The sequence below is a fragment of the Trichosurus vulpecula genome, chromosome 4, assembly GCF_011100635.1.
Source record: "Trichosurus vulpecula isolate mTriVul1 chromosome 4, mTriVul1.pri, whole genome shotgun sequence".
Lineage (NCBI taxonomy): Eukaryota > Metazoa > Chordata > Mammalia > Diprotodontia > Phalangeridae > Trichosurus > Trichosurus vulpecula.
In genome coordinates, this window is record NC_050576.1 from 30,889,265 (window position 1) to 30,903,815 (window position 14,551).

At 46.5% G+C, this 14,551-nt stretch overlaps 1 protein-coding gene across 1 annotated transcript in view; it reads left to right on the plus strand.

The window, feature by feature from the left end:
• Positions 1 to 14,551, plus strand: part of SPATA6 (spermatogenesis associated 6) — a 127,286-nt gene that overhangs the window by 59,512 nt on the left and 53,223 nt on the right. Inside the window, exons 6-8 of the mRNA XM_036755449.1 lie at positions 4,293 to 4,376; positions 6,588 to 6,890; positions 12,585 to 12,672. Coding sequence (XP_036611344.1) covers positions 4,293 to 4,376; positions 6,588 to 6,890; positions 12,585 to 12,672 — 475 coding nt within the window. The remainder of the gene's footprint in view (positions 1 to 4,292; positions 4,377 to 6,587; positions 6,891 to 12,584; positions 12,673 to 14,551) is intronic.

Sequence of the window (14,551 nt, forward strand, 5' to 3'; positions counted from 1 at the left end):
AATAGGAGATAATGAACAGGTTTGATTGACAGCTGGAGGTTCAGAATCTTTGGTGTGGGGAAGGGATGATCAGTAGGAAGTTTGTCATTGAGGAATCAGTTCAGGTAGATTTTCCTTGTCCACATGTGCTGGGTCTTAGGGTAGAGTCAGGTGAGGGGGTAGGTGCTTGAAGCTGAAGGAATAGTGTTACTCCCCTTCTCCCAAGGCATGAGACCAGGCTAGAAACATGATGGATTGGCCTTTTCCCTGACAGGGAGGAACCTGGTGCTCAAAGGAAATGCATTTCTCTTCTTCTGGAGAGAGGCAGGAGAGCTGGTGGGATGGACTCACTCCTCTACCCCAGGTAGGCTGGAGCCAGCTCTAACTTTCACTCAAGTAACTAATCAGCCACCACCACATAAGGTACGTTTAAGTGCCTACCATGTGCTAGACACTATGCCAAGAGGTGCCAATACAAATATAAAGAATGAAATGATCCTTACTCTCTAGGAGCTTATAGTGTAATGAGGGAGACAACAAGTAAAACATAAGCCCAGAATAAAGATGAAGAGCATAAATACAGATAAATCCAAGGTCATTTGGGAGGAAGGGCACTAGCAGTGGGATGGGGAGGGACATCAGGTGAAAGATGCTGCTTGAGCTTTGTCTGGAAGAGGGGGATTCTTGGTGGCCCAGGATGGGAGCGAGGAGGGTCACCCAGGTGAGAGAGGAGGGTTCCAGCTGGTACAAAGGGGTGGAGGTAGGAGATGTGTGGAGCAGCAAGTAGGCCGATGCAGCTGGATTGCTGAGTGGAGGAGGAGGACTAATGTCCAGTGAGACCAGAAAGAGACATTTGAACTAGGTTGTGAAGGGCTTTAGAGATGAATGGACACAAGTGAGAGCCCCTGAAGGTGGCTGAGGAGGGGAGTAACATGGTCAGGTCTCTGATAAAGGAAAATCATTTTGGTAGCACCCAGAGGATTGACTTGGGGTGGGGCTGCTCAGATCGGCAAGCAGCTGATGATGAAGGCCTGACCCTGTGCCTTGAGCCTTGACTGTATTAGTGGAGAGAATGGTGCAGTGGGGAGGCAGAGTGGCAAGATTTGGCAGCTGATCGATTGGCTCCTACATAACTGGCACATGGAGTGACAGAATCACATCCAAAAGGATCTTGGCCAAGGATGACGTTGGGCTAAATACAGCAAGATGAAATTCCATAGGACTAAACCTAATGGGTACAAAAATGTCAGCTCCACTGAGAAGATGGGGGAGCCATAGCTGGACAGCAGTCCTTCTACAAAGGCTATGGGGCTTTTAAAACACTCATGCCTTCTGGCTGACTTTGGAGGGAGGGGCTTAGTTTCCAGCTAGAGAGGCAGGAGTCAATCATCCTTTCTCCATGAATGTAGCTAAAAAGATCCCGAGTAGGCCCACACCATATCGATTCAAACACTTTGTCCCATTTGTATTTGTATCCTCAGGCTTAGCCCAGTGGTGCAGTGTGGTACATAGTAAACATTTAGTGAATGTCTGCTGCCTGTCTGCCTGCCTGCATGTAGTTGAATCAGTTACTTAATAAAAGGCATTAAACTAGGTGCAGACAGTTGTTAATCACTTTGAATGGCAGGAGAGTATGGGTGGGTGCCCCAGTGAGCCAGTTTGAGTGGGACATGTCAGGGTCAGGCCAGCTCAGTGGGGAGTTACTCCAGCCAAGTTTCTAAGAGGGAATCGTTTGTGCATGTGGAGAGAGGGGGAGGAACCTTTGCCACCTCCCTGAGTCTTTGACCCAAGGATCACCTCGTGACCTCTGAAAGGTCAGAAGATTTTGGACTCCCCATAGGCCTCTTCACATTGAGGAGAGCAGAAAGCTCCTTGGAGCCCAAAGGAAGCGTCGGGAGGGAAGAAGCCATGAGAGGAGGAAAGGCCTTGGCCACTTGTGCTTTAAGCTGAAGCCCACTTTCCCCTGGATTCTGGAGGGGGTAGTAGGAGACGAGCTCAAAGCTTTTGGGGCCGTGTTTTATGCCAGCTGTTCATATTATGGGATCCTGTATCAGCCTAGAAAAGCTGGTATCTCTTGATGATCGCCGGGGGCTTGTGAGCCGTACTTCTAGAAAGCCATCCCATAACACCCATCCCTGTTGCCTCTAGATTCTAAGGAAAGCAGTAGTAGTAGTAGCAGTGCCAGTAGTAGTAGTAATGGTAGTAGCCTCAGTTCTAGTTGTAGTGGTGGCAGCAGCAGGAACAGTGCTGGTTGTAGTAGCAGTAGCAGCAGCAGCAGCAGCAGTAGTAGTAGATATTTTGGGAACCGACCCGACCTAGCCCCAGGGAGGCTGGGAGAATGGGCTCCAGTGCACGTGCTACTGGAGTGTTCCATTTGACTTTGGGCGCCATGATCTCAGAAGGACATCAGTAAACTGGAGAGCATCTAAAGGTGGATAACCGGACTGGTAAAGGGCCTCAAGCTCATGATATCTGAGGATCAGCTGAAGCAACCGGGCATGTTTTGCTTGGGGAAGAGAAGATGCAAGGACAAGGACACCATGGCAGATGTCATCAAGTACTTGAAGATCCGCCATATGGAGAAGGCCTTGGGCATATTCTGCTGAGCAATGGGGGAAGAATTGCAGTGGCAGATTGATGCTTGTTATCAGGAGCTTTCCCAGAGTGCAGTGGGCCATTTGGGGAAGTGGAGAAGTCTTCAGGTAGAAGCTAGACACTTACTGGGAATAAACGTGTAGTGGAGATTCTGTTGTGCTATACCAGATGGCCGTCATGATCCCTTAGGCTGAGGAGTGGGGATACCATGAAGTGGGTGAGCGCGGGAGAGTAGAAGCCTTCACAGAACTCGATGCCTCTGTGGCCCCCTTCCAGTAATAACATCCTGCAGTTTGGTGATTTTTTTTGTTGGGGAGGAGGGTACTGAACCCATGTTCTGCTGTTGACAAAAGTGTGCAGGGAAGAACCCCAATGACATCTGACATCCTGGCAGGATAAGAAATTTTTTTCTAACTATAGCTGGTATTTCTCTATATTGTGTCATATGATCAGCATTAACCCCCAGAATTAGATAGTGATAGAATTAGTACCCCCATTTTTCAACTTGGAAACGGAGACTCAGAGAAGGTTAAATGCCATTGTCACCAAAGTGTAGCAGGTGAGATTCAAAACCAGGTTCTGGCTGGACTCTGAGTCTATCACCTAGGTGCTCTATTGTTCCACCCTCTGAGAGAAGGACCGGATTTGTGGGGGCTGAGTTTATTGAGGCCTGGGGCGTGTTTCCTTTCCTGTACAGTAATGAAATAGCAATGAGCCCACTAACATTGGCTTTCTATGTGCCCAGGAGAGGGGTCAGGCTGAGTGCTGAGAGCAGTGTGGGTGAGAGGCCATACTGCATGAGCATGGGGATTGGGGAGGCGTTCTGGGAGGCTGGGAGGAGGCGGTTTTGACTGGGGGAGGACAGAGCATACCTCAGGGGAATGCATATGTGATGAGGCTGGAAAGATGCATTGGAGCTAAACCTAAAAGGGGGCTGGGCAGTGACTGAAAACCTTTAGCCATAGCCAAAGTGCTCATCACCAAGATTAGGGGAAGCTGCTTTCAGCCTTCAGTGCTGTAGCCATCCATTCACCAAATGTTTAAGGGTGTACTCTGTTTGGATTACTGTTTGTGGGAGATGCTGAGTTTTGACAAGGCAGCGTCCTTGCCCTTATAAAGATTACACTTGGGGGACCAAATATTAGACGAAAAGCGAGAGGGATATAAACAGTTTTATACATGGGAAGTGTGTGTGAGGCATCAGGGCTGGCTGCCTAGAGGAAGTGGTGTAGGAGGAGCTGGACCTTCCAGGATGGGTGGGAGGGGAGCCTTGGCAGCCTGGGTCCCCTCTGCTGTCTCAGGAGTACTGCAGCCAGCCTAGGGGCAGTGGCCTCAGACAGTGGCCATTGTGGGCTGCCAGGGATAAGTCCTCCAGCTGTCTGAACCTCCATGCCAGAAGTTCCTCAGACACCCTTCTCACATACTTGGCTGTAAGGAAACACCCTAAAAATGGATGACAGCAGGATGTATTGAATTGAAAAAAACAGACCTTTAATTGTTTTCCCGAAGCCCTGGAATCATCTGTCATCACGAACTCAGCTGAGCCAGTGTTGTCTTGCTGACATTTGGACATAGAAAAGTTCTGCCTTTTACAGTGATCTCAAATAAAGGCTGAAATGAACAAAGGAAAGGCATTTACATTTAGTGTAGCTTTGATATCTTTATCTTGTAAAGATCCCAATGTGGATAAATTACCACTTATTTTTTCCTCTCCTCAGGGACTTGCTCCAAAGCTGGAATTTTCTACCACCTCTGTGATCACAGAATGCCTGATCAGCCCAAGGAAGTGTCGGGGCCTCCAGGTAATGGTTTAGTTTAAAAGCTTCTGTGGCTCCATGCTTCTCTCTGTGTGTCTGCTTCCCTTCCTATTGACAGATCTCATGCCCCTTTCTTGTTTGCTCCCTGCCCGCTTCCCACTTCTGGTATTTCTTTGGGTAAAGCAGTTGTTGTGGGTGTCTGACAGCTTGATTCAATTTAATCAAATGTGATTGGAATAAAAGCTTGCTATTCAGTGGGAGGTAACGGAGAGGGCTCCTTTCTTAGGAATCAGCTGGTGGCGGCTGAGAGGAGGAAGAGGAAGAAGCGGGTATCTTCTCCATTGTCATCCTACCTTGTGCAGCTGGCAGGCTGCCCCAAAGAAAGACTCAGTTAAGAGAGCCCATGCCTAGAACTTCAGGGTTTGGAAAGGGCTTCCTTCCCATCTCTGTAAAGTAGGGAATGCAGAAAAGCTACAAGTAGGTAGTAGAGGATCATCAGGGGCCAAGGGGAGGAAGGAGGAAGGGTCTCAAGCATGGGGGGGCCAGCTAGGACCAGAGCACAGAGCCTCAGGTGCAGTGTCCGATTTGAGGAGCAGCTAGAGGCTCTGGAATGGCTCAGGCCTTCAGTATAGCCTGAGCAGGGCTTACGAGATGCTCCTCCAGGCTGACGTCTGGGTTTGTGGGTTGAAGGCACCTTATGGGATGGTACCTCATGGGAAGACACAGGAAAATGCTTTGTAAACCTTGAAGGGCAACTACATCAGACTAGGAACCATGTTCAGCTGACTTGGGTAAAGTGAAGCCTTGATGTGGGCTCTTGATGTGGTGGTCGGATGCAAATCAGAGGGCCAACAAGATCGTCCAAGAAGAAGTCCAGGTCCCCTGAGAGACACAAGTATTGCACCAACCCATGAAACTTGGAAATGACTTGCTTTTCTTTCCTCTGAGGGGCCTTATCTGTCCTGTGCTCTAAGGCCCTCATTTCCCAGTTGAAGGAACTGAGCCCTGGAGTGACTTTGAATTTGGCCCAGCTCCTGTGTGCAGGGACCTGGGCTCTGTGCTAGGAGCCCAGAGATGAGAGAAACAACAATCCCTGCTCTCAGGGACCTCACAGGTGAGAGTGGGGCTCTAGACTGTGCCATGGTGCCATGGACTCTTTTGGTAGTCTGGTGAAATCTTGGACCCCTTCTCAGAATGCTTGTTCTTAAAGATAATTGAAGAAAATGCTAAATTTTAGAAAGAGGCTAGTGAAAATAAAGTAAATGTGGGATTTATTTTCCATCCAAATTCACAGACTCCCTGAAATCTACCTACAGTGTCAAGTTAAGAACCCCTTGTCTGGTGAGAGTAGGTTGGAGAGGGATAAGGTTTCCAGGAAGCCACAAACAAAGAACTTTGAACAAGCCCTACTAATGTCCCCATGTGGCCTTGGGCTCACCAGTGCATTGTTAGTGATCTGACCAGAAGGAAAGACTGAAAAAGCATCTTGAGATCACAGGGCCTTGAGTCTGAGGGAGGCCCCTTACCAGACTGATCATAGGCCTATGAACTTGACAGCTTGAGTGTCTCTCAGGTGCCTTGTCAAGTCCAACAAGGGCTGCGTTCTGCCTCAGTTCCCCAGTGATTGAATAATAAGGCAAAGCTCCACAGAGGGAAGGGATGCCTTCCCCTACTTCCTGCACCTTGGGCTTTCTTTGCCATTCTCTGTTGCCATGACAAGGTGACCCCACATTTTCTTTTTTTGATTTTTAAGCATTTTTATTTAAAGTTTTGAGTTCTAAATTCTATCCGTCCCTTGCCTCTCCCAACCCTTCTTTTTCTCTTTTCCTACCCCATATCTTAATTCACTGCCATATTGAGATTAACAGTTTTTTAAAATCAGATATAGGTTATACATGTGCAATTATGTATAATATTTCCACATTAGTAATTTTGTATGAGAAGATTCAAATAAAGGGAAAAAAATAAAAATAAATAAAATGAAAAAATAGCATGCTTCCGCCTATATTCAGTCAATATAAGTTTTTTCTCTAGAGGCAGATAGTATACTTTGTAATTAGTCCTTTGGGAATCTCTTGGATTATTATATTGCTGAGAATAGTTATGTCCTCAATTCTTCATCAGACAACATTGCTGTTACTGTGTGGCATTTTCCTGGTTCTGTTCACCTCATTGTGCATCAGTTCGTGTAAGTCTGTCTAGTTTTTTCTGAAGTCATCCTGCTTGCTATTTCTTATCCCACATTTTCTTTTTCAGGTTCAAGACAAACTGTCATACCATGCCACCCCTCTTGAAAGGAGCCATGGTCGGATGCAAATCAGAGGGCCAACAAGATCGTCCAAGAAGAAGTCCAGGTCCCCCGAGAGACACAAGCACTGCACCAACCCACGAAACTATGAGCAGCCCACCATCTCATCCAAGTCCCATTCCCCATCCCCATACACCAAAAGGCGGATGTGCGAGCTGTCAGAGGACACCAGACGGCGGCTGGCTCATCTCAACCTGGGACCCTATGAGTTCAAAAAGGACACTGACAAACCTCCGTTTGTCATCAGACATGTATGTGTCCTCTGCAAAGCGTTCCCTACCTGTGCTCTCTTGGCCTGAGTCCTTCTCTGGAATGGTTCCCAAGCTGCTTTTACCCCAAGGCCCTATGCCCTATGCCCAGCCATCTCCAGTGGAAAGTCATTAGAGTGAGCACATCTTCTGCCCGCCTTGGTAACTGGCAGAGTTAGTGATGCCACTCTTAGATCTTCTCTTTCCACTCCTTTTCTCCTGGCACAGAGGGCAGCCTAACCCATCTCTGGAGTAATGACATTAGTATTCATAGGAACAGAGAAGGACTACCAAGGGCTCCTTAGGAAAAGATCACGGATCAAGTTGTCTTGGACAGGCTCTGAAGGAATGAGGGACCTCTAGGTGTATAGGAGGACTTTGGAGAAGGCACCTGGAGAAGGAGAGGGTGCCTCCCAGTAGCCCAGCAGTGTAGGTTGTGCTATTTCCATTTTGGCTCCCTCGAATGATCTGGGAGCTTTTCCTGACATCAGACCTCGGTTGGCCTCCTGGGAACTTCCAGCCCCTGGTCCCTGTTCTTTCCAACAGAACACATCTCATTGGCCTTGTGCTCTTTCAAGTACTTGAAGGCCATTAGTTCTCCTGTCTCCCCTTTGTCTTCTCTAGGCTAAGCATTCCCAGCTCGCAGGCAGGCTGATGAAGGTGGAAGTGAATCCTAGCTTGGCTGATTACCTTGTCCCCCTAAGTGTCTGTCGTCTTCTGGGTCTCTCCAGTGAGAACCTTCAGAGCCCCTCTTTGCCCTGAATTTGTGGTCTTAGGGTGCTCTGCAAGCTCTGCTCACTCCAAAGTTTACCATGATATATATGTTTGGACCTTTTGTCCGTTATATAATACATCTCTTAATTGCCCAGTCTAATGGTCTTTTCTCAATCTTCATCCTTCTTGGGCTCTCTGAAGCCTTTGATCCTGTTGATCATTCTCTTCTCCTTGATATTTTCTTTTCTCTGGGTTTCCTTGACTCCCCTCCCTCCTGAGTCTTCTGCTTCTCCGATTGTTCAACCTTCTTTGCTAGATCTTCATCTAGCCCTTGTCTTCTAATGGTGAGTGCCCCCAAGGGCTCTGTCCTGGGCCTTCTTCTCTTTTTCCTCTAAAGTGTTTCACTTGGGGACCTCATTAGCTCCTACAGATTAAATTATCATTTCTGTGCTGATGATTCTCATATCTATTTATCCAGCCCTACCTTCTCTCCTGACCTCCAGACTCGTATCTCCAGCTGCCTATTGGACATCTTAAATTGGGTATCTCATAGACGTCTTAAACTCAGCATATCCAAAATGGAACTCATTAGTGTTTCCCCCAAACTCACACCTAGAGGATACTGCCATTCCTCCAATCACTCAGTTCAAAGCCTAGGAGGCATCCTCCACCCTTCATTCTCCTTCCCCTTCCTAGATCCAATCTCTTGCCAAGATCTATTTTACCTTGTCATTATCTCTCATTATTTGTCTGCTTCTTTCCTCTGACACTAACCACCACCTAGGTGTAGGCCCTCAACACCTCATGCCTGGATCATTGCTGTTGCCTGCTGGGGTCTCCCTGCCTCCCTGCCCTGCCCCAAATCCCTCTACCCCAGGCTAGCCTCCACTGAGCTGTCAAATTGATTTTCCTTAAGTAAAAGTCTGGCCTGGCCCCCTTCCCCCTTCAGTCAACTCCAGCTGCCTCATCTCAGCTAGAGATACTGAATCAAAGCTGCTAGAATCAAATGCAAAAATCCTGTTATTAAAATCCCTTTATAATCTACTCTCCCCACCTTGCCAGACTTCTAAATTATTCCTGCCCCCACCCCCTAGTACTCTGGGATCCAATGATGCCTCCCGGCTTTTCCTCAAACAAGACACTCTATCTCCTGATTCTGGGCATTTTCACTGACTGCTCCCATATCTGTAATTCTCTCTTTGCCCATCTCTGCCACCTGGCTTCCTTGACTTCTGCAAGTCTCAGCCTTCCAATTCCACCTTAATCTTAGGGCTTCCCCTTGGAGATTATCTTTAATTTAGATAGTCAGTCAGATAGACGGGCAGACAGACAGACAGATAGATAGATAGTATATGTAGTTGTTTGCATATTGTCTTCCTCATTATAGTGTGAGTACCTGGAGAGCAGGGACTTTTTTTTGGTCTTTCATTGTACCCCCAGCACTTAACACAGTACCCAACATGTAGTAGGTGCTTAATAAATCCTCCTTGACTTGGTAGAACTAGGCCTTCAGCCTGGGTCTTCTGAGTCCAGATCCAAATCTATCACCTCATGGTTGCAAACATGACCTTTAGCATATGCTGGAAACAGGAGAATTTGACTAGCTTCATGATCTTCTAAACTCCAATTTAAGTCCTTTTCACATGAAAGAAGAATTCATTTAAAGGATCTTTATTGCAGCCCCAGGCCCTGGCATTGTTGAGGAGCAGCAGTGTTTTTTTCTGGTGAAGTTCAAAGGCGCCTGCCTTCTTGGGGATCGATGAAACCTCAGATGGCAGTTAGCCATTTACCACTCATCTCTTCCTCATCTTCATGTAGGCAGGTCACCCTTCACCCAGTGCTGGTGCTGTCAAAACTCAGAACTCCTTCCCCGGTGCCCTTTTGCTCTCTACCTCTTGGACAACCTTCACATGGCTGATCCCAGTAGCCACTGACCCTTTGTCTCCCTGTCTTTGTCTCAGCTGCTCATCCCAGCTTTGTCTTGTCCTGATCTGTGCAAGGGCTCTGAAAGTATAATCTTCCCCATTTAAAATGCTAATGAGTGATTCTGGTCTCCTCTGTTGCACTGGCCCCATCTCCATAAAATGTCCATGGTGGTATTTGGCCGCCTCCCTGATTGGCAGGCTCTTTTAAAATGTCTTTAGCTTTAATGGCTGTCCACAGTTGGGCATTTTGTGTCTGGCGTTAAATTGCAAATAGAGATCACACTCAAATCTAACTTTTAATTGGAAGGAATAGAAGCACATTGAATTAAAATGTCTGAGTGGGGGAAGATAATAATCAGAATTATTTTTGGTTAAGTGTTAGCTACCTAAATATTGTTCAGGGAAGTAGGGCTTTTAAAGTACCTTTGCTTTAATATTCTCTAATTTTACACTTTGCTGCTTGACATGAAATGATTTTAATATGGCTCAATACAGGCAGTTTTAAAAATTATTTTTACCCAACCCATTTTTCTTTTTAGCTTGCTTGGACAATAATATAATCATGCCCAATTCTTGTAACAAATATTCATCTAAAAATCTCACCTTATATCGCAGTTCACAGTTGACTAAATTTAGATATGTTATCACATTTGAACCTTTACTAGTAGCCTATGAAGGTATTCTTTTATGTTGAGTATGGAGGACTTTCCTACACATCTTTATTATAATAGTAATAACTCACATTTCCCTAGTGCCTTGAGGCACACTGAAGGCTTTCCTGACAGCCACTCAGTGTTGGTGGTGATGAGAACTGACATTCATCACTTTAAAGTTTGCAAAGTGCTTTAAATACACTCTCTGTAAAATGAGCTTATGCTAGGTGGCATCTCCTTGGACCCATACATTATCCCTGTGAGGGAGGTCTGGTGGACATTGTGCATCCCACTTACAGGTTCCCCTGAGCTACAGTGTCAGAGGTAGAACCCCCAAGTCCCACACAGCCCCCTCTGCCACAGGCAGTGTGCAGATTATGATCTCCACAGCAGCGGGGAGGATGCTGAAGTCTGGAGAGATGAAATCTGACCCTGTTACACACAGTTAGTGAATGACAGCATTGGGCTGGGACTTGAGCTCCTGATTTTAAGACCATCATTCTGTATTTTTAAACTACAGTCACACTCTTCCTCTCCCATGAGTTTCAATTCCTTCATTAGAGTTTGGTTGAATATTATTTTTGGTCTCATTTCTATACAGTTCAACAAATATGCATTTAATAGGATCCTAGAGCTAGAGCCAGAAGAGCCCTCAGAGTCTGTTCCCTTCATTTTACAGGGAAAGAAACTGAGGTCCAAAGAAGTTAGGTGACTGTGCCAGGGTCTCACAGGCAGTCAGGGTCAGAGGTGGGGGTCAAAATTTGACCTTCTGACCCCAGAATCCTTGTTCTTTAGGCCCCCTCAGAGCCTGCTAGGAAGAAGGGCTTTCGCCTTCAGCTTCCAGGCAGCATGTTTTAGTGGAGAAGGTGTTAGGCCTGGGATCGGGAGACCTGGCCTAGCATTTCTGGCTCCAGTACCTTCCAGCTGTGTTATTAGCAGGGATATGTCTCTGAACTGCAAAATGAGGCTATAATCCTGGAACCCTCTACATCCCTGGTAGTTGTGAAGAATGGGCACTGCTAGCCTTAACATGTGATAGGAATGGAAGTTGGGAGTTGTGCATCTTGGGCTCAGTCAGTGAAGGGCAAGGAGTCCTCTAGTCAGAGCTTGTGAGCTGAGGAGAAGAGCCCTGGGAGTGATCTGATACAATTCCTTAGCCTTTCACAAAGTGCCCATCACCCCCAAGCTTGCCCGTCCTCGTAATTTTGTGCCTGGGTTTCCATCACCTTCCGTTCTTCCAACCCTGTGATTCCTTCTAGCAGACACTGATTTACCTCTGCAGTCAACTTGGATTTTAATTGCCATGCTTTATTTTCTTCAAACAAGACAAGCAAAGAGAACCAGAGGGGAGTCCTGGCCTGGGATAGAGGACAGCTTTGAACAGGGGATGTGTATGGAACTAGATCCACTGCAGCCCCAGCAGCCTTGGGCCATTCTGCTGACAGGGACCAGCCCAGAAGACCCTGGTCCCCTGGGACTCCAAGAGGCACCCTAGGCGGTTTTAAAATCATTTTTATTGGTAGCTATTTTATTTACATCACTGTCAGAATTCATCCCAGTATCTCTCCTGCCTCCTCCCAGAGAGCCATCTCATAGAATGAGTTTAATATTTTTAAGTAAAAAATTGGCAAAACAAATCAGTACATGGGAAAAGTCCAGAAATATATAGAGTATTCCGTGTCCGTGGACCTCTCAGCTCATCAGAGGAGTCAGGGGGGAATGTCTTCTCCACCTGTTCTTGGGGCCAGGCTTTTCTCTTATTATGAGTGATATTCTTTCACATGGTTGTTAATAGTTAGCCTTCAACCATTCATCTATTTGGAATATGACTTTTTATCATTCGTGTGTACATAAATTAGTTGTCCACATATTTTGGATACCAACCCTTATCCGAGAAATTTGATAAAAAAAACATTCCCCCCATGTTTAACTGCTTGTCTTCTTATCATAGCTGCATTGATTTTGTTTGTGTAGAATCTTTTCAGTTGTATGTAATCACTGTTACATATTTTCATTTGTAATTATCTATACCCCTTGTTTTGTAAAGAATCCATCTCCTACTCATACCTGCAGCAGTCACAAGATTTTCTTCTTTTTTAATATTCATGGCAATTATCTTTAATATTAAGATGATATATCCATTTCTGTTTATTGTAGAATATGACCTCTAGTGCTGGTCTCAGCCTAGTTTCTGCCTGACTGCTTTCCAGTGCTTTTTCCCCAACATTCAGGAAACTCTTTGTTGTGAAATTCATGTTTTCTGCTGCTCTGTCTGTGCTCCTGACTCTGCCTTGCCTGGCCTGCCCTGTTAATGTTCCTGTCTGCCTTTGATGCCAGATGGCTTGAATGGCTACTGTTCCACTGTTTCTCACACAGTTCTAACCTCTGAATTCTGCTCCCTCTAGGCTGACCCCCTAAGCCCCAAGCCTGAAATTCGTCTTGGACCTAATGTCAGAGAACCTTCAAGAGAAGGCTGGTGCAAGTTGCACAACGGTGAGCTGGGGCATGTGTGTGTGTGTGTGTGTGTGTGTGCGCGTGTGCGCGCGTGTGTGCGCACACCCTTTCTGCTGGTGAGGAGGGGGGAGGACTGTGCTTACCCAGGGCAACAAGCGTTTACCAGGTGCCTGCTGTGTGAAAGGCCGGCATCAAGCCTGTGTCTTCCTAAAGTCCAACACTAACCACTATTCGCACTGTATCACTAGGAAGAGTAGGTCCTTCCTGTGGTGCCCTGGTTCCTTCCCCTTCTGCTCCATGGCCCTGGAGGACCAGTGTTTCTGTGCCACAGCCACTGATGCTTCCAGTGCATTTACCATGTGGGACAACCTAGTGGGAAGTACAAAGAGCTGAGGTCAGAAGCCAATGGGTATCTTCTCAAACACCCTCTCTGTGCATATGATACTAATACTTGCCACCGCCACCCCACTTCTGTAGCTTAGAAAGCCCTGTCCTTCAAGTTTGAATCTCCTTGTTGAATAGAGGACCAGCATTCAGAGGTGCAAGGGAGGTTTGAGCCAACTCCCTCATTTTATGAATGGCAAAAACAAACCTCAGAGATCTTGTCTATTCACATTGGTAGTGAGCAGAAGAGCCAGTGGCGAGCCTTGAACTCGTCCCTAGTCACTGGCTACTAGTTGGCCTCCGTCAGATACTTTACCTTCAGTGGTTCCTCAGGTGACACATGTCACAGTCGTCCCACCCCTTCATCGATGCTGCTGTCTTGGGGACTGGGGTCGAAGAACTTTGTCTCTCCCACCCTTTAGTTGGCCCCAGGACTACAACAACAAGAGAAATTCAGCCTTTCCTGCTGGGTGGGACCTGCCAGAGCTTGGGATCCATTGCCATACGTGTCAAGAAGTAAGGGTCACACACATCACCCTATAGCATTGAAGGAGGTTGGAGGATTGGTAGAGGATGAATGATTTATGATCAATTAATACATAAATTTCATTGGAAAGTGTGTGCGTTCATTCGGAATTGCAACTCTTGTCTTTAGTGAACTTACTGGGGACTTTATATCTTATCAGCTATGCCAGCCAAGTGGAAGTGTGGGCAGGTCCTGCGAGAGCTCTGAACTGGGTCTCAGTGACAGATTGTGCCTGCTTCCTTAGGAGCAGCCTCGCTGGGTTCAGAGAGGCTCATTACCACATTCTGGATCAAAGAGTCTATTGCAGTGAAAGAAAAGTGGCCAAGAATGATGATATGTAGTTTTGGAGCATTGATCAGCATTAACTGAGGCCTTGTCCAGGGACCAATGAGTAGCCAGTCCTGGAGGAATTGACTCATACCAGTCTTGATATTCACACTCTCAATGAAGGCAGAAGGCAGAAGGGAATTATGGGGTAATGGAAGGATAGTTCCTGTCTGGGAAAGAATGTGAAAAAATGTGTTGACGGAATGGTTCTGTTTTGCATCCAGAGCGACAAGAAACAAACTTAGTTAGTCTGGATTGCAATGCTTTTGGTGTGGAAAGGCCTTCATGACCTGGGTCCCTTTGACCTTTCCTATTTTCTTATACCTTACTCCAAGACACATCTTCTTTGCTCCAGGGTCACTGACTTCCTGGCTTTTCCTTAGACAAGACACTCCATCTCCCAACTCTGGGCATTTTCACTGACTGTTCCTGTGCCTCCCGACTTCCCTAGCTTCCTTCAAGTAAAACCATTCCTGACCTCCATTAATGGTAGTGCTTTCTGCTACTATTTTCTTCAATTTATCCTGTCTGTAGCTGTTTGTGTTTTGTCCAGTTAGACTGGGAGCTCCTTGAGGGCAGAGGCTGACATTTGCCTTTCTTCTTTTCTTCAACACTTAACACAGTGCCTGGCACTTAATAGGTGCTTAATAAATGCTTATGGACTAATAAAAAGCTCCTTTG